Below are 20,177 nucleotides of genomic sequence, written 5' to 3'. Positions count from 1 at the left end.
CTGTTAGCGCGTCGTCTGGGTGGAATATATTTGGTATTTGCTCATCAAATTTGTACGGCAGGTGCGTCTGTGTGGCTCTGATGGATTTGTGCCTCATCGTGTGCTTGTGTGCAGCTTTTAAGCAGCTGTCGTTCGGCCCCATTAAAACCTGATGACGCTATCAGAGCATCGTTTTAGTATTTGCCTCATTTGCATTCGAATGGCAGAAGAGTTTTGCCGGGCAGCAGTCGAGTTTGATGTCGTTCGTGTGTCGATCGATGGGAAACGGAGTCGGACATGAGCGAGCGTCTGACCTGCTAATACAGCAACGCCGCCGCACGTCATCTTCGAAGCGAGCGCATCCGCAAACTACCGCGTGTTCCCGCGAAAGCCACAAATCAACACAAGTGTCCATCTTACACGCGCGAAAGTGCAAAATCGTGACAACTCATTGAGAATTCGTTTCCAGAAAAGAACTTGCCATGTTATCAGACTCAAGTCGTAGTTTTATTGTCTTGGTATGAAGTCGGAATTCAAAGGGGCGGGGGGGGTCATAAAAATAGTACTTTATTCATTTCATAATAATACGGCTTTCGTTCTAAAAAAAAAAAAAAAAGAAAAAGAAAAAGAAAAAAGAATCACGCTGGTGAGTGTCCACTACTTCATCCAAGCTTGCACGGCATTAAAAATGCATCACTTCGCACCTCCTCGCTTTGCACACACACACACACACACACACACACACACACACACACACACGGCAATTAGGAGGTGAAATGAAGTTACTTATCGTTTTTGTCTCTTCCCGTCCGTTGAACCCAGTAGCATATATCTGCAAGGTCATCGATCATTTCCAAATACGTAGTTTTCATAACTGCAATAAGAGAATGTGAACACCGGGATCATCTCAAATTCAAGCAATTCAATCCAATGGCGAGCGCTTCCGCGGTGTTTTCCGAGTTGCGATATTTTCTTCAACACGGGGGGCAGCATTTAGTCGAAAAGCCACTGTTGTTGTGTTGTTACGGCAACGTGTCTGCGTCAGTACTTTGTTACGTGCTCGTGCTTTGCTTGACCCGCGCACAAGCAAATTCTGCTCGTGCCTCAATTGCTTTTGTTGGTGTAGCACAGAAGTCCAATGAGTTCAAGTTCAACCGGAAAAAGGTAAGCAGACTCTGTTTTGTCTCACAATTATGGAACTAACCTCAAAACAGAATAATAATGTCAAATGAACTCCTGCCAACGAAGGTCGTGAACGAAATAGTTTAACGATGCAAATTCATCCCGACGCACGGCGAGTGCGCGAACGGAGGCAAAGTCGTCCTCGACCTCCCAGAGGTCACGACAAAAGCGGAATGACGTTCATTTCCGGCTTGGGAGCAGCTCTACTTGTCGTTGCGGCCGCCCAGCAAATATTTCCTCGTTTACACGTGAAAAGTGTAACGTGAGACGGCTTTGCAAAACAAATGTCAAATCGGTTCATCGTCCGTTGTTTGACTTTCTACCAGTCCAACGAGCTAAAACAAAACTCGATCGATATTCTTTTCACAGTGGTTCCAATGGACTGTTACTATACAGTTGTACGAAAGATTTTGTCCTATCCGGGCAATAATAAAACAATACAAACAATTGAAAGTCAATTTAGCGCCGAGCGAACGCACCCGTCGTTGACTCCGCTTTCAGGGTTGAAGGGCGCGCGCTTCGGGCAGCAGAGGAGCCGCGCGAGCAAAACGTCACGTCTGCGCACGCCGCACGCCCGCCAGCAGGTCGCGCAAATTCCAAATACGCTCATCGTGAGGAGGACGAGGACGATGACGATGACGATGACGATGACGCCCTCCACCGACAGAAGCGACAGCTGGGGAGGAAGATGAGGCGGACGCAGATGAAGACCTGGACGTTCCGGTGCAAGTGAAAATGGAGGTGAAGTGAGACTCGGCGTCGTCGTGCCCCTCAAACCGGAACGCTCGTCACCCGAATGTCCCCGTTCAGTTCCTCAGAGCTCTGACGGCCGGCGACCTCCGACCGGCGCAAAGGCTGTGCCGGGCGAGTACGTGCCGGCGCGCCGCATCCGGCGACGTGTCGCATCTCTTGACGCTGTCTGTGTTTTCAGTTCTCATCTATGAACCGCATCATCCGGAAGCTTCGGAGTTCCTCCCTCTGATCCGGAAGAAGCTGCTGCAAGGTAAAGACCGAACGTCAAGTTGAAAGTGGCGCTTCGCAAGGTGGAGGCCGTTCTTCCTCGCAGAGCGACGGGCGGAGCGGCACGGCGCCCGCCGAGATGGCGACGATGAGGACGACGAGCCGGGAAGCGATGAAGAGTCGTCCGACAGTTCAGACTGCTTATCTCCACCGTCGGACGAGGACGCCGAAAGCGCGGAAGAAAAGCCGGCGGACTGACATACGGCTCGTTTCCATATCGTTCGATCAATAACGGGAAAGATTGCACAATTAACACTGCGGGTACACGCGCATAAAGGATTCCAACGACTCGCGGAAGTCACGACGCTCTTTTGTCTCGATGCAATTGTTCAAGAAGTGCAATCGTCCCGACACTTTGACAAATTCGTTATATATTATTCGTTCCTGTCTCGGAACGCGAGATGCTTGCCTCGTCACAGATCCTTCCGGAGCATTGAGAGGCTCTGACGTGGACACTTGCTGCTCTTAGCGAGCAATAAGAACGATTTAGCTGCCCAGTGAGTTTGACGCCAGCGGTCTCCACGGAGATTCCCGACTCCATTGGTGCAAAAAGGATTATTTACCACAAATAACGGACGGGGGACAAAACCGCAAGTTTGGGACGAGCGCACGGGGTGAAATGATCCTACGTCGGCTGTACCGAGGTCACCTATGCGCGACCCCGCAGGTCCGCAGCCTCGACCGACCGGGACGTGCGATGCGACCCGGCCGGTCCCGTCGGTCTCCGATTTGCAATGCCTGCGATTATCGGGCTCCCTCCTGCCGTGAGTCTTTCTGAAATGTTGCTGATGGAGGACAAATTACAAGAAGAACCTCAAAGCGATGCTGCGGCCTCACCGCTGCAACGTTTCGTGACGAGGGGCTGTGATTAAAATTTTTATTTTGACTGACATTTTCACAGTTTGTAGTTTGAAGCTTGAGTTAAAAAAAAGTTGTTTTTTTTTAAGTCTGTCGGCTATTTTGGAAACAACGTCGTTGCCGAATGCCCGTCAGGAGCTGCAATTGCCGTTCTCGCCAGCACCAAACATTTTCGAAAGGTTGCGAGACGTGTGCGGGGAAGCTCCAATGGCGGCGCCGCGCGGCCAAAAGGTGGGTGTCCGGGATCAGAGGCCGAGAAGAAAAGCCTCTGCGAGAGCGTGACCTCTGTGACGCGCAAAGGAGTTCGCTAAGTCGCGTTATCAACCTTTTTCCATCTTCTCTGATGACCAGCAAGTTAAGCAAGATGTCTAAAAAAAATGGGCGGGCGCCGTCTTCTGCGGTATCTCGGTCTCGAGGTCGGACCCAAAAAAATGACGACGCGTGCAGTGCTGCCAACTCGCGAAGGCCAATATTATTGTCTGCGCCGGTACGGCTCGACTGCGCACAATAGCGGAGGAGAAATAATATGGCCGCATAAGCTGATAGACCGCGAAAAGCACTTTTCGCAGGTCCAGAAAAACACGACGAGCGTGTCCGATGCGACCCGGATGTGCGAAGATATTAAGATGTGCGCCGTAGCCGGAAAAAGGAGCGCGCGAGTCGGACGGAAAGTAAGCAGCACGCAACTACAAAAGGGAACGGACGCGCACGAGTACTCACCGCGAGGAAGGCTGGAAAGAACTTTTTCCAAAGACATTGATGCTGACATTTGGCGACATTCCTGGCCAAGGGATGCGTTGAGGGAATGCTGAGAGAGTTAAAAATGCCCGTAATGCTCTTCTGCAAAACTCAAATAAGAAGAATTGCAATGGCAAAAAGTTGCCGCAAAAGTGGACCGCGTGACAGTTTATGGGACGGGGCGCAAGAGAGAGAGAGAGAGAGAGAGAGAGAGAAACAGAAGAAAAGCAAATAAAACCGTCGATTTCTTGATTTCAAACGCGTGAAAGTGACATTGAAGCAACAACAAAACAGACGACGGGAAAAGTTGAAAAACAATTGAAAAGCAGTAGGAAGAAGTCAAACTTAATTACTCCTAGCCCCATCCCAACTTTATATATATATATATGATGATGATGATGATGATGATGATGATGGTTGTGTTTCATGAACAATCGGCCCACACAAACATTGGTGATTGATTTTTTTCATCACTTAATGTTGCGCTTGTCAAGGCACTCAATGACGCTTTACAGTTTCCCATAATATTCATTCACTCCACAGTCACACGCGGCGGCGGTAAGCGACCTGCGCAGGGGGCAGTCTGACGCAAGCGCGGCTGCCATTCTGCGTCCGCGGCCCCTCCGACCGCCACAAAACATCCTGCCGCATTCATTTGCGGGCGACGCGGGTTCGGTGTCTCGCCCGCGGACACGACGATACGAACTTCGCACGTTCAAACAAACATTCCCCAAAAATATGCAAAAAAATCTCTTATCTTTGACACATTACAACATAAAACAAAGATAATGACGTTCAAACAACAATACCGAGTTGTAATATATATAAATAGATGTACATCAATATTTTATAGTAATTGTTTTATTCTTTTTTTTTAATGAATTGGAATTGTACTCTTCCAAAATCCAATTGGGATCGGCCTATGAGAAATGCATACGGGCGTTTTCCTATTGGGGATGAAGCAGAATTGGAGCTCGAATCAAAAAATGAATCAAAAATGAAGAATCCGAATTGGGTTCAGTCCCACAAGTCCCGAACCGACGCGTCGTCGTCCCAAGGTCACGCGCACGCGCACGCACACCTTCGCGTTTCGATGAACTTTTGTTGCGTTTGGCGTCTTCGTCGATGGCGTCTTTGTCGTGTGACTCACGCGCGAGCGACCAATGGGCAGCCGCCGCCGCCGCCGCCGCCGCCGCGCCTATAAAAACGGCGTCCAATGTTCTTGAGGCAGCCAGTGCCGGCTGCCGACTTGGGACGTCTGCGCACCTCAGCGCCTGCGAGCCTCCGTTTTCAGCGTCGACTTTGCGGATTCTGCTCCCGCGTGCCGGTAACGACGTCTCGCCTTCTCGCCTTCCCGTCGGCCCTCGCGGCGTCTCGCGCGCGGAGAGATTGGACGCTCGCTCAGTTGGAAAAGATGATTTACACGTCGGCTTGATTTCACCAAATTCAATTGCAGATGGCTGGCAACCGACCCATTGTCCCTTTTTGTTTTGTTTTCTTGTTGTTGTTGTTTTCCCTCATATTCGTTCAGTGCAATGAAATCATTTTTGGAGGTCATTTATCAGCAGTTGACGTTTTTAATTCCATCAACTCAAGCTTTATGTTTCACACCGATGGGAAAAAAACTGATCACGTTTTCTCCGGTGACTTTTATTATGATTTTTTTTTTTTAATGAGGCTTTCAAGGCGCCAGGAAAGAAATGTGCGATGCACGCGCATTCCCCCCGGTGCGCAATTGCGCTTCCAAATTGGCGAGCTGGTATCGCGCGTGAAATCATTCCAGCAGTGCGCGCCACGTGCACAATGAGGATAAGAATGATTGTTTTCGACGGCTGCAGATTGATCGATGTCGCTGTTCTGCTTGGTTTGCAGTTGAAACTCGGAGACCGGATCGAGCGCACGCGATGGCCGCGGCGGAGGCGAGAAGCGTCTGCGGGGACCAGGACCCCGGCAGCGGCAATTTAAGGCCCTCGACCACCAGTACGTCCGCAGAACACCTTGGTAGAAAGGCAACTTCGCCCACACTCAAAGAAAAGGCTGCCTTGCTCAAAGAGCGCTGCACTCTCCACTCACGCCCACCTCGCCCCACCTTGTCCGTCTGGGGAGGAGGGGGGGGGGGCTGCTTGCCCGGTCATCGGCTGTGTGGGCTCCGTCATGAATCACTGCGGTTAAAAACAGACAGCAGCCGTCCGTCCGTCCGTCCGTCCGCCTGCAGTGCGCCGTGCAGGCGAGGACATCATGTGACATTGGAGCTTTACTTTTCATTTTCAAATGCGCAATATAAATGTAATATAAATTTGAATATTGAAAACAAAGCCCAAAAACATTTCTTGCGCAAACTCGATGTGAGGTGATGCTAGATTGCGTCAGCGGGTTCTGGACGCGTTTGGGACTTTTTTCCACTTTTCCACTTTTGTGCATAACCTCCCAAAAAGTGCTTTGAATTTGCTTCCGTACAACATCGTTCAAATGTGCTCAATTCACATTTATTATTGGATTATTTTGTCGGAAAGTGACGTCGGTGGCCCACCTTTCAAGCAGGTGCAACCGGTAGGCTGATGATTTTTTTCGTTGTGTATCTCGCTCAACGTCTGCGCGCGTTGCAGTGCGACGATCGCCGACATTTTTCCAGATTGCAGCCATGGGCTCAAATTGCTGCTTTTCTTGTGTCTCGCCCGCGTCGCGCTGCTGCTGCTGCTGCTGCTGCTGCTGGATGACGTCACGCCGTCGCCGTCCGCCGTATGCGTCATCTCGCTCCCGATGGCTTGTGTGCGCGTGTGCATCCCCCAAAATCTTAATATTTTTTTCCCCGTGTTATTGCTGTCGCTGTACAAGTTTCTTTGTTGTTGTTGTTTTTGCCCCCCCCCCCCCCCCCCTATTGACGGCCGTGCAGGCTTGCGGCGCTTTGCATCGGGTCCCACCGGCCCCGCATGACCTCCGCTCACGCGTGGGCCTGTAAAAAGTGTCTGCTAGACTTCCCCGAGCATCAGCAGCTCGCCCCAGTCGCACATGTGCGAGGTTTTACTCCATTAATTTCCCCGCCCCCCTCCTCCGCGAGCTCATTTCACGGGTGTTGATTCCCGCGCGCGTGAGCCAGCGTGTCCCTATTGATTTGGCCTTTTAGCTCGGAAATGTTCTGACTCGTCCAGCGTACTGGAATCCTTTAAATAGAATGAGTCCAAATACAGAACAAAATCAAATAAAGATGCATAATTCAAGGTAGCCGATAATCTTTGCGCCAATGATTTGGCAGTTTTTCATGGACCAAAAAGGACCAAAGAAGTGACAACTGAGTTCCCGAATGGAAGGACACCAGCAGAACATTTGCAATTTTTGCAATATTCGTCCGATTCCATCGCGTGTGCTTGGCCGCGTTCGCGTCAATCCGCCGCCGCCGTCGCCGTCGCCGCCGCCGCCGCCGCCGCACCTGAAAGGTTTATAATAAAGGTTTATATTCTGTTGTAGCCTACGAATATGCGTGGATGCATGGCTGTACACGGAAACTGGGCACGAGGATCTGCGGTAAGTTGTCGCCTGCATCCAAGAAATATGATTATCAGCGTGGCCTTGATCTGCTCCTCTTTTACGACGAAGGCGTACGTAAGTCGGAACGCGCTGGCATAATGACACTCAATATTGTAAACAATCAAATAAATGTAAAAAAAAAAAAAAAAAACTGTGCCTTGAAAGGCAAATTTGAGCGCCGTTCGTAAGCTCCAAATGTTGCGCCTGTCAAGTGCGTCATCGAATATATTCGCCGATTGTTTTGCGGTGGCGTAAACGCGCTCTGCGTCGCCCCGCTTCTTACAATGCACTCGAAACCGACACGGTTCCCGAAATGAGGATATTTATCATGCGGCATATGACACGGCTGCTCTTGTCTTGGCGCTCGCCCCCCCCCCCCCCCCCCCCAAAAAAATACAATCGAAATAAAAGAAAATTGTCAGGTGAGCGTTCCCGAGCAAACGTTGCGCCGCTGGATTGTTTCTCCGAGCGACAGAGCACGTGGCCGACAACAGTGTCACAGCGCGTTAGCGTCTCGGAAAGGTCAGTGGACATTAGCCCGTGGCTCCGACGATGAGAGCTCCTCTCGCCCACTCTGACCGCCCCCGGACCCCCGTCCCCCCCGTCTTTGCCAGGCCACAAAGCTTTTCAGACAGCACACGCAAATATGCCAGAAAGCACACACGCGCAGATTTGGCCAGCAGAAATGCATTTGGCGAATCCTGCAGAAAACAATTTGGGGGGAAGAAACAATTCTTGCAAGTACACGTGACAAATAATGACATTTCGTTGTATATCATGAGAAAAAGGAATGCTTGCTAACCCCCCCCCCCCCCTTCCCAGCCCCCCCTCAAAAATATCTTGTGGATTGCATACAATAATTATTGAAAAGACATTGGAATGGATTTCGGGCTTCGTGGTTTCAAATATCGACTGTGGAATTCCTCTGAAAAATGCAACATAGGATTTTTCTCGTCGTGGCAAATTGTCCGAATGATCGAAAATGGCGATTTTCCTTCTCGCACATTTAGCGGGCCTTGTGGGCCTCGAAAGGCGGCGGGGCAAAAAGCGGCCATCTTTCATGAAGCCAATTTAGGGGCCGTAGCTGTCCGGTCGGTCGGTCGGCGCGCGCGTGCCCTCGCCCGCACCCGCGCCCGCGCCCGCGCGCGGTGGGTGTGGTCTACTCTATATCTAGTCCAGGCTCGCTTGGGCCTCCAGCAGAAATGTGGCGATGATGCCGAAGCGCAACTCGACTCAAACGTCACACCTCCTTCGCTTGGCCGGAAAACTGCGTTTTGTAAATCTTGTGGCATGGAAATGTTCGGCGATAACTCGTGCGCCGCCGCTCCTAAGCCGTGCAATTGCGCTTTAGGCTTCCTGCAGAAGACCAACAGCCTGGAGGAGAAAGGGAGGCTGGCTCAGAAGAAGCTGCTCTCCTGCGACAACAGCAGCGACAGGGACGCCCGCTTCCGACGCACCGAGACCGACTTCTCCAACCTGTTTGCCCGAGGTGCCGCGCAAACCGCACTACTTTCACAGCGGACAAACATATTTCTGCGTTTCTGCGTTTCGTTGCGATCGTCATTTCACGCGGTGCAGCTAATTATTACAATGACGAGGAGGAGGAGGAGGATTTGTTTAGAATGCGCCTTGCGTGAGCAATTGCATCTTTTGACATATATGTATCCAGAGGTTCAACTAGTGTGAAACGATATATATATATATATATGTATATATATATATATATATATATATATATATATATATATATGTATATATATATATATATATATATATATATATTTTTGAATTATTATTATTATTATTATTATTATCATTATTATTAGGGAGAAATCGTATTTATTTATTTTCTTCCTGGCTGTTGTAGACTTGTTGCCAGCCAAGAATGGAGAAGAAGCGACCATGCAGTTTTTACTGGAGGTGGTCGACATCCTGACCAACTATGTGAAGAAGACCTTCGAGCGCTCCACCAAGGTTTTGGACTTCCACCACCCTCACCAGCTGCTGGAGGGCATGGAGGGCTTCAACCTGGAGCTGTCCGACCAGCCCGAGTCTCTGGAGCAGATCCTGGTGGACTGCAGGGACACGCTCAAATACGGAGTCCGCACAGGTACGGCCAAGAAACGCACAAAATGGACCATCCTTTTCGTATCGTTCCATCGATCGCGCTAAAGGCACCTGGGAAAGCTTCGTTTTTTGGAATTCAACAATTTCTTTTGGGACCCCACCTTGGTTTTTAGGGGCTCCATTGCTGAAGCAGAGCAACAACCAAAAAAGAGGATAGCATATTGACCTCATGACAAATGTGCACCATTTTAGACAATATGATTAGAGAAAAAAAACTCCAAAATTGTAAAGATGAAGGTGTTCAAAATTCAATGTTCTTTTATGTGTTGAAAAGTGAAAATGGGAGTCGAACCTTTTCAAAACCTCCGACAAACACGTAGATTGCAGCACGAGGGCGGCGCTTTTAGGTCCTATTTGGGAAAATTGGTCATGCTTGAGACGAGGGCAGAATGGCACATGACCCTGGAGGGCCAATCACCAGCTGCGGCTCCGGAAGGGGGCAGTCAGATGAAAAGAAAAGCAAAAATCGGAGCTTTGGCGGCGATTTTTCAAATGTAACTCAAACTGAAATCGTGGCAATTTCCCAAAGCGACCGTCATTCCTTGACACATTTTCTCCCGGTCACCATCCGTCCGGTTGCACTGCTTTTGTGTCTGTCGGTCTTCCAGGTCACCCTCGCTTCTTCAACCAGTTGTCGTCAGGTTTGGACATCATCGGCCTGGCGGGCGAGTGGCTCACGTCCGCCGCCAACACCAACATGTAAGTCACGCGCACGCGGCGTGTCTCATTCCGTCCCGCCTCAGGGGAGGTTAGATTGCATATTGATCTCGGGTCGCGGTCGCGCGGAGGCATCGGGTTCGCGCTTGTCGCGGCGCATGCTCGCTCGCTCCCCGCAAAAACCTTCAGGCCGCTGCGCAACGGCAGAAGGACCGAAGACTCGCACTCTGCCAAAGGCGAGTTTGCATGAAGAAAACGCAAACGAAAACAATGAGGAATAATTAGGATCGAGGAAGCACAGCGTCCGTTGTACAAAGGAGAATCGCTTTGCGGTGAGGGTTGGACTCCCTTTGTCACCGATTGTGTTCGTTGCCTCCACGGACAGAATTTGCGTCGAGGGGGTCCGTCCGTCATCTCTGTTACGGCTTGCGATGCCGTCATCGAGCCGCGACCTGAAAAGTATCTCGGGGTCTCGCTCGTCGCGGTGAGGAAGGCTTCTCCGTTCGGCGCCGCCCTCGCTGAAGGTCGCCGGCCGCGGGTCGCGACCCAAAGGACGAGACGGCGGATACGAGCGGTTTCCTCCGAGAACGGCCGAGGAGCCGCTCCTCCGCATCGAGTCGAGCCGCTAAAGACATCTCGAGTGACGGAGGAGGGAAGGAGCGTTTGGAGAAGAAGCGCACAGAAAAAAAAACAAAAGTCTCTCGACAATACGATGCCGGACGTCGTGCTCGACGGCCGAGGAGGAACACGGCAAAGTATAATCAACACCGATGGAGACACTTCACGTGTCCGCTTTCTCCAAACGTCGGAAAGATGAAAGCGCCCGCTTCTCCATCCGCACACCCCTCCTTCCCTCTGGAAGGAGCGCACGCGCTCGCGGCAGCAGCAAGGCTTTCCGGCCCATTGGGCGCAGGCTCATTGTGAGCCGATCTCGGCAGATCGGCCAGCTGGGCCCCTCGCTGTCACACGATGTCCTGCGGGCGCCAGCGGACCCGCCGTGGAAAGCGGCCGGTGTGGCGGGGTCAGTCGCATCAAGGGCGCCCCGGAGGACGGTAATGGGGGCAATTAGGGGGCTCCCCCCGGAGACGGGCAGGTGACTAGTCGAGGGCTCATTTGCCCCCCTCAAAAGAGCGACGATTGCCTCTGACTGGGATCATCATGGCCATTATCGTCATTATGGCGCCGTGCAATTGGGAAAAGCTTTTGTTTCTTGTCTGCTGCGGCTGGACGACATCACGTTTGAAACGACACCGTGTTCGTTCGTTCCTTTTACCTTGCAGAAATGGCTCATTTGCGTGCGGCTTGATCAATCCCCATCAAGAATTTGCTGTCGCGTACCCAATTCAAGTCATTGCAAGTCATTCACATGAATAATAAGATTGCAAAGTCGTATTTTTCCGAAGCTGGACGCCAAAACGTCTCTGGCAAAAGGACGTTTTATGATGTGAAATCATCAATGTGTTCTGCGAAGATGCCGCTGACACGTTGGACATTTTGGGCCTGCCGCTGAATTGTCCTTCCCCGTGAAAAAACGAACCCGAGCCGCCCGTTCGTGCACAACGGGCTCCTTTTGTGGCTTCGTTTCCGCTGTGATTTCCGAGCTACGAATGAAGATGTCTTTGGCGTTATTACGAGTGGGTTGGGCTGGTGGAAGTCGCGCAGTGTTTGGCAGCCGCCGCCATTTGCCTGCACTCTCAATGCGATTCGAAAGGCGCAGGAGCGGGATTGCGCCAGTTTCGGCGAGGCGGCGTCAAAGAAAGCGCGCAATTCGACGAATACGTGCGCGCGTGCCTTTTGGTGGATTTCTTGGGATCCATTTCCGAATTGACCGAATTGAATTTGACCAAATGATTTGTAAACGAGCGTTACGTTCGTGTCGTTCGTGTGCTCATCGTGTCATTCCACGTTTTGTTTCGGCCCGTTTGAACGCCCCGCTTTCCCCTCCGCGTTTTGGTGACTTTTTTTTTTTTTTTTTTTTTTTATGTATTTCTTTCTTTCTTTCTTTCTTTCTTTCTTTCTTTTTTTCTTCTTTTTTTTACGCCTTCCTGCCCTTTCTTCGTTTTCTCCTCGCGGCCTTTTTTTCTCGCCTGCTCCCAAAACCCGAAAGCTTTTCCGCAAGTGGCTGCCGAGCGGCCGTGCGACTTTCTCTCCTGGTGGACAACACACCTTCCTCTCTGTGGCTTGCAATCGTTTTCTTTCCTCCAAGCAGACTTCATTTGCGAGCGGGGTTTTCTCTCTGCCGTGTTATCTCCGCCCGACACGCAGCGAATTCCTCTCAGCTGTCAAATCCGCCCCATTCACAGTCGCGAGTGAGGTCGGCCGGATCGACAGATAGCCATCGCCGCATTGTGTGCTTTAATGAAACGACGGAGGCCATTTGAATGTGAATGTCGGCTCCTTTCACGAGCTCAGTCAGCAAACGAGCGCCAATGGGAATTATGGAGCAGCTCGTCACGGAGAAACGCGGCCCCTCTTTGTGTGCATGCATGCAGATCTCTCTTCTTCCTCCCCTACATACGGGACATTTGGATCAGGGTCAATAATGGTCAAGACACGCGCCAAATTCTAATGGCGCATTTGCGCGATTTTCACGAAGTTGGCGACGACCTCGCATTGCAGCCATCCGCAGTAGAAGCGATCCTTATTGACGGAGCAAATCGTGTTAGCCCGTTGAAACACACTTCTTTTTGTAACGGCAGAGACAAACGTTCGTCACGGCAAAGACGCACACGGACGGCTTCATTCAAATGGCACCATTTCCGCGTGTTGGCCCTTCAAACAGAAGAAATGAACATCGAATCCGTTCCGCTCCTGTCTTGAGACAATCGTAATAACGGTAAAGACATGCAAGGCTTTCACAAATTCATACAGATTCCTTATAAACAACGGCGTTTCTTTTCCTGTCTGCAAAAGGCCACGTCACTCCGGTGTCACCGCGAGCGAGGCTCTCTCCGGTGGCGTTAACGCTAAAGACAGCTCGAGTGACATTTGCAAAGGCAGCGAAGAAAGAAACTAAGATGCATTTGTGTTCAGGTTGACGGAAAACAGGAGAAAAAGCCGATATTTCCCCAAAATGTCGTTGGCGTGGTCACAAAACATGTTGCACATCATCAAACGTCATTTGGGGCAAAGACATTTTGGCATTCAAAGTTGGAAAAAGGTTACCTTGAAATATTTGCCCCTGAGACACAACGACGGATACCGACTGCCAATAATTCAAACGCTCGTATCAGTCAAACGAAGGGAAATTCAGCGGGCCGAGTCTTCGCGGTTCGCGATCAAACGTTGCCCACGGCGCGGCGGGTTGCCGCGATGGCGCGCCATGTGCTGCAAAATGCTCGCATCATTTTGGGATGATTGACAGGTTCACCTACGAGATCGCGCCCGTGTTTGTTCTAATGGAGCAGCTGACCCTGAAGAAGATGAGGGAGATGGTCGGCTGGCCCGGCGGCGAGGGAGACGGCCTCTTCTCGCCAGGTTAGCCACGAAACAACCGCTGGAAACAATTTCCAGTGGCGCTTAAGGACGGACACGATCTGTTTTACGACTCTTGTCATCCTCCAAGTCGTTCTAGTTTCCTGACACAAATAACGGAAATTGGATTCATCAATTCCAGGCTTCAAACCTCGGTAGAGTTCTCCATCATCAAATGTTTGAACGGCAGGTTGTGAAAACGGACCATTTTCAGGTGGCCATTTCCGCGTTAGCCGAGCACAATTATCTGGCGGGATGCTATCTGCCTAGCATCACATTATTTATGTCATGTATGGCGAATGAATTGCATTGGCCATACTACATAAGGTTAGAAAACACAAACACCACTCTCGTCTTGATTTCCTTTCTTTTTGTCTTTTTTTTTTTTTTTTTTTTTTTTTACTGTAAAACAATTTGGCTTCCAAATAGCGCTAACACATAATTGCACTTTCACTTTCCTGCGAGCCAGATCGATTAGTTCAGAGCAAAATAAAAAAAATAATAATAAAAAAAAAGCCAAAAGCGATATCTATATATGAAATAGGTGACATCGTACGCTCGTAAAATCTTGCTCGTAAAGCAATTTGTTTGCGAACATTGTTCCTGAACTGAGGTTTGTGTCAGTTTCGGAGCCAGTTTCATTTTACACATCGATGTGTCTTCACCTCAACAGGGGGCGCTATTTCTAACATGTACAGCGTGATGATCGCACGTTACAAGTATTTCCCCGAGGTCAAGACCAAGGGGATGTCTGCTGCTCCTCGACTGGTTCTCTTCACATCGGAACATGTATGTTGTATGATACCACCGGGCACGCACGCACAGGTGTGGTACACCCTGAACTGGTCGCCAGCCAATCGCAGGGCACATATCGATAACTCAATTTAGAGTCTTCAATTCACCTCGCACGCATGTTTTTGGGGAGTGGGAGCAAACCGGAGCGCACGGAGAAAAGCCACGCAGGCACAGGGGAGAACATGCAAACTCCACACAGACGGGGGCCGGATTTGAACCCGCAACCTCACAACTGCGAGGCAGATGTGCTAACCACCCTTTCCTTAGAAATAGTTTTGTTAAAATTATTTAATAAAAGCATTTTCAAATAGTTTACCTTTGGATCGTTTTGCTTATTTATACGAACCGATGATTTAATCATCTTAATGAATGAAATCAATCCGTGTTAATGAACCCATTTTGTGGGCGGATGTTTTGCCTTTGAGAATGGCGCCGCTGTGCCGCGTTCCCTTGATGGCCTTTTGAGCGCTTGTGCCAGTGACCCTGCGATTGGCTGGCGACCGGTTCAGGGCGTACCCCGCCTCCTGCCCGATGATTGCTGGCATAGGCGACCCGCGTGAGAATAAGCGCCACAGAAAATGGACGGATGGGTGCCAGTGAGCGGCGAGAGCGTCATCGCCTGCCTTTGTTCCCGCAGAGCCACTACTCCATTAAGAAGGCGGGCGCTGCTCTGGGTTTTGGCACGGAGAACGTCATTCTGCTGAGCACAGATGAGAGGTACTGTAATGCACACATTCCATGTAAAAAGACAACAATATATGTTTCAAAGGTCACTATACAGTTCCTTTTTTTTTTAACCACTGATGAAAACATGGAACTTCTAGAGCAGGCGTTCACGCAATGCCAGGGAAAGTCTCTCGTCTCAGCGTCGACAAACATTCGCTTCTGCCGTTGCTTCCGAAATTGATAAAGCTTCACCTGTGCCGATTTCAGGTTGCTGAAAGGCTTCGTGCAGAAGATCATGATGCTCGACAACCTAAAGTCTGTCTGGATAAAGCTTTGTCACTCTCCCAAGTATTCACAATTTGTATTTTTATTTCGCGTTCCAGTGCAGGACTTTACACCGAGAGTTCGGTGTTTTCATCGGAGGCAGTAGTAGCAGGCCTTCCGCCGCGCGGTTTGTCAAGAGCAGATCCTATTTGGAGAAACTCGCCACGGATAGTTTGAAATGTTCTACGAGCCGGAGCAACGTGACGGCCGTCGATCTTCTCGAAGTGCTGCCGAACTGCAGTGGGAGACGGAAAAACGTCTTTTTTCCAACACTGCTCTAATGTCAGTTGGCGAGCTATCGGCCAGGGAGCGAAACGCTTCCAGAAACTGCAAGGCCTGCGCTGCCCAATGCTGATGGCCTCACATCGGTCCGCGCACGAGACCTGAAACAAAATAGAAAAAGGAAGTGCGCAGTGACTTTCGGGTATGACGAGGTGTCGTGTTCCAATCTTCCAGGGGGAGGGTCATTCCTGCTGATCTGGAGGCTAAGATCATTGACGCTAAACAGAAGGTGGGGTCTTGGTTTTACTTTCCTTCCTCGATCGTGTGGTGCCAAAGGCTCACATTTCTTTCCGTTTGACAGGGTTACGTGCCGTTATTTGTCAACGCCACAGGTGGCTCCACCGTCTACGGCGCCTTTGACCCCATCGATGAGATTGCTGACATTTGCGACAAGTACAACCTGTGGCTGCACGTTGACGTAAGTCTCCAACACCATTTTCTCATCATTCGCAATAGGTAATGCCGAGTCGTTGTTTTGCTGTTTTGTCTCGCAAGGGAGCGTGGGGCGGCGGTCTGCTGATGTCCAGGAAGCACCGCCACAAGCTCAATGGAATCGAGAGGTAATTTCATGAACATAGATGGTGAACTTTTACATTGAGTCAGCAAAAAACGATCGATATCCGTTTTTCAGTGCAAGCGCAACACGCGTGTCGTACTTGCGCATGGCTGGCCCCTCCTTATATCCATCTATAGTCCTTCATACACAATATTACTGCTGTGTGCTATCGTAATACGCTCCATCATACTGAGGAGGGTTTTTAATATTTGGACTATTTCATGGAAGTCGGTAACCAAAATAACAGCAACAATGTAGTACTCGTTCGTCTCCACTGCCGCAAACTACGTGAATAAGAGCAAGGGCCAGTTTGTAAACGGGCCAATACAGGAGCTCGCAGACAAGTGTCAATCGAAACTGAGCTTCCCTCTCTTGGATTCCACAAGCGGTCTGTCGTGTGCTTCGTTCACGTACTGTCGCGGCGATGTTCCCAGTCCGACGATTGCGACGTCCTGTTTCAACTTCGCAGGGCCAACTCTGTCACATGGAACCCGCACAAGATGATGGGCGTGCCCCTGCAGTGTTCGGCCATCCTGGTCAGAGAGAAGGTAGAGAACTCACACGGTCACCGTCGCATCGATACCTTGATGTTTCCCCAGCGTGTCTTGAGGAAAGGCGAACGGAGATTGAGATTGCAATGTATGTGCGTTTGCTGCAGGGACTGATGGGCGGCTGCAACTCCATGTGTGCCGGCTATTTGTTCCAACAAGACAAGCAGTACGACGTCACATACGACACCGGGGACAAAGCCATTCAGTGTGGCCGGCATGTCGACATATTTAAGTTCTGGCTCATGTGGAAGGCCAAGGTGAAAGGACGAAGTGTGCACACATGTCGCCGTGTTGCTTCCTTTTAAGGCTGTGTTTCCCCTCACAGGGCACCGTTGGCTTTGAGCAGCACATAGACAGGTGCTTGGATCTGTCTCAGTACCTGTACAACAAGATCAAGAACAGGGAGGGCTACCAGATGGTGTTTGATGGCGCGGTAAGCCGTCCTCATTTCGCATGTCTCCGCATTTGCTTCCGCATCCAGTCCAGTCATTGCGACTGCTTCCGTCTGCAGCCCCAGCACACCAACGTTTGCTTCTGGTACATTCCGCCCAGCCTCCGAGGAATGCCCGACAGTGAGGAGAGGCGGGAAAAGCTCCACAGGGTGAGACGCACGTCAACACTGCTAGCGCGGAGATACTGCAGTCGACCGTTTCCTAATGTCGGTAAACAATCGCCGCCGGGGTTCTTCCGAGTGGCAGAAAAGTGATTGACGACAGCTGACCTGAGTTGAAACGACGACGACAGATTTACCCCAAATGGTTGAGGTTTTTTTTTTTTTTTATTTGTATTTTTTATTTCCTTCCAAAAAATCTAAATCAATCCAGCAAACGTGTGTGAGTCTGATAAAGCCAGTGGATTTCATAAATACCTAGTTGTACAGAGATGACTGCCTGTTGGCCTCTTCTAAAGGTAACCACACCTCCATCATCTGGTTTTCACAAGACATAGAAAAAGTCAACACACCCTTATTCAAATGTCAGGCGTTTGTGATTTTCAAAAAATCGATACAAAGATGAATCCTTTCAAAACCTTTTCCACCATTAATGCGCCCTATACCTGTACAACTCTTTTCCAGAGGATGAATCAAAAATAAAACGGCTGTCATAATGTGGTTAAAGAATTGTGCCTATGTGGTACATTTGGTACTGCTCATAATTCCCCCCGCATTGACTAAGGAACTGTTCATAATTCCCCCATCTTGACTCAGGAATTGTTCATAATACCCCTCCCCTTGACGAAGGAACTGTTCATAATTCCCCCACATTGACAAAGGAACTGTTCACAATTCCCCTCACCTTGACTAAGGAACTGTGCATAATACCCTTCATCTTGACTAAGGAACTGTTCATAATTCCCCCATCTTGACTCAGGAATTGTTCATAATACCCCTCCCCTTGCCGAAGGAAGTGTTCACAATTCCCCCACATTGACAAAGGAACTGTTCACAATTCCCCTCATCTTGACGAAGGAACTGTTCATAATTCCCCCCCACCTTGACTAAGAGCCCAGTTTTAAGAAAAACATAATGCTTGAATTTCTGTATTGTCGGTTCCACCGGACCATAACACATTGTCCCATATGCATTTGAGAGATTTTAAGTGTGTTTTAGCATCATTTTTTTAAACCAAGGTTGAACTTGTCGGCCATAATTCCAAATGACATCCACAGTAAGGGTTTGTTTAGTAATGGCGCCATCGGAATATCCGTTGGACTTTTGCCACCCAGATGTATGTGTGACATCATGGTCAAATGTCATTGATCGCAGGCTCTCCATCCGTTCCCCACTTGATGTGATTTATTTGTTTTGTTTCTTTGTTTATTGCCCGCAGGTTGCACCGAAGATCAAGGCCATGATGATGGAGTCAGGGACCACCATGGTGGGCTACCAGCCTCAGGGAAACAAAGTCAACTTCTTCCGTATGGTCGTGTCCAACCACGCGGCCACCCAATCTGACATCGACTTCCTCATTGATGAGATAGAGAGGCTGGGTCATGACCTGTAGACCTCCTATAGCACCGCCGCAGTGTTCCATGTGTTGTATTTCTAAAGCGCAGCATTGTGACTGTTCCCCACCTGAGGAGAGACCCAACAAGCGCGACGGACGCGTGCCGCTGGGAAGTCTCGTATTGCGTACGTTCAATCCTGTGTCGTTGAATTCATTTAGATTCTTGTTCAATGTGTGCGCGAAAAGCAGAGAAGCACAATTCAAAACCTGACAAGCATCAGGAAATTCTTCTTCTGTATACCAGAGTTCAGGTGTGCATATACAATATATACTGGATAAGTATTTTAGGGATGGTATTTATGAAACATAAGCTAATTAATATATGTGTACAGGATAGCAATTCAAAGTCAAATCCTGAGAGGAAGTGTTTAAGTCTGTCATATTCTCCGAGTCGGACAGGTTAGTTATTATTCTGTGTGTGTGTGATTCTGATGTTCAAATGCTGGCTCATTGTCTGTGCCCTGCGATCACGTGATACCGGTATGTGTTCTTAAAAAGTATTTATTCGTATTTGATTAGATGGAAAAAATTGCATTTTCATTGTATACAGATTCAGGTATTTTAATGTAAGTGTATCTTCATGTGCAGTACATGGTGATCATTTGTATGATGTAAATCATTGGTCATTTCAATGATAGCGACTTTGTCGGCCAAAGAAAGAGAATCCAGCGGAAATATTGCAAGTTGTTATTCCTCGTATAGAACTTTCTAGATGTGTGTGACACGTGACCCTCGACTGCGATGCAATTTCTATCGTGCGTTTATTCCCGCGAATGTCCGCAGTGGCCGACCGGCCTTCCGATGGGACGGAGAACCAAATGGAGACGTGTGAGGATGTAGTCTCTTCTTGAGAATGGCTCGCACGAATTGGGCCATCTGTTTGAATTCTACGCATTTACTGTAACATAGTACATTTATTGTAGTACATATTACATGTATTTCCAGTATTGTGGGAGCTCCACTGAATATCTTGTTTGAGGAGCTCCTCTTTGTGTCTTTGCACTAGTTTCCCGTTTCTTTCCTCCATTGTAAATGGATGTGTACGACGAGATATTGACGAAACGTTGATGGGAACCAGGGACGTTTATGTGAATCGAACGATTGCACAAATCACATCGAAACACTTTGTTGTGAGCAACTGCTGTATGGGACCAGAATGGTTTTGAGATGAATATAGCTGCAAAGGAATGTTTACCGAGAGATTATCTGGAGGCACTTTAACAAAAACAAAACACAGCGTCCCTCATAAGATGTTTAATAAAGTTGAATAAACCCATATGACTTGTTGAATCGTCAATATCGGTCTTACATTTTTTTGCCCCATAATACGAACACACACAACACACGCACGCTTGTTTTGGTCTAGCTCCAGGCTCTGTGTCAGATTGCGGTGCTTTACTGTTTCGATGCTACTAATAAGGGATTCATTTTTTTATT

The 20,177-nt window shown here is 49.3% G+C and overlaps 1 protein-coding gene and 1 long non-coding RNA gene across 5 annotated transcripts; both read left to right on the top strand.

Moving 5' to 3' along the window:
* The first annotated feature begins 1,003 nt into the window (after positions 1-1,003).
* On the top strand, positions 1,004-2,181 carry LOC133411297 (uncharacterized). Its single transcript, XR_009769649.1, has 3 exons — positions 1,004-1,143; positions 1,663-1,902; positions 2,093-2,181. It is a non-coding gene; the product is annotated as an uncharacterized LOC133411297 (long non-coding RNA).
* Positions 2,182-4,875: 2,694 nt separating this feature from the next.
* LOC133411295 (glutamate decarboxylase 1-like) lies at positions 4,876-20,026 on the top strand. Of its 4 annotated transcripts, none has more exons than XM_061693494.1 (17): positions 4,876-5,104; positions 5,650-5,757; positions 7,243-7,299; positions 8,654-8,791; positions 9,170-9,412; positions 10,038-10,128; positions 13,451-13,563; positions 14,234-14,349; positions 14,993-15,072; positions 15,802-15,856; positions 15,929-16,045; positions 16,123-16,187; positions 16,653-16,731; positions 16,842-16,991; positions 17,060-17,167; positions 17,246-17,335; positions 18,564-20,026. In XM_061693494.1, exons 1-17 carry the CDS (start codon positions 4,903-4,905, stop codon positions 18,735-18,737), a joined length of 1,986 nt encoding a protein of 661 aa, XP_061549478.1. In that variant the 5' UTR covers positions 4,876-4,902; the 3' UTR covers positions 18,738-20,026. The 4 variants fall into 4 exon arrangements, with proteins under 4 accessions (XP_061549478.1, XP_061549477.1, XP_061549479.1 ...); XM_061693493.1 differs by having other exon boundaries at positions 5,650-5,778; XM_061693495.1 differs by lacking the exon at positions 7,243-7,299.
* Positions 20,027-20,177: the final 151 nt, after the last annotated feature.

The sequence above is a fragment of the Phycodurus eques genome, chromosome 13 (genome assembly GCF_024500275.1).
Source record: "Phycodurus eques isolate BA_2022a chromosome 13, UOR_Pequ_1.1, whole genome shotgun sequence".
NCBI lineage: Eukaryota > Metazoa > Chordata > Actinopteri > Syngnathiformes > Syngnathidae > Phycodurus > Phycodurus eques.
The sequence above is the reverse complement of the archived record's forward strand: the minus strand, read 5'-3'. Positions and strand labels throughout refer to the sequence as shown.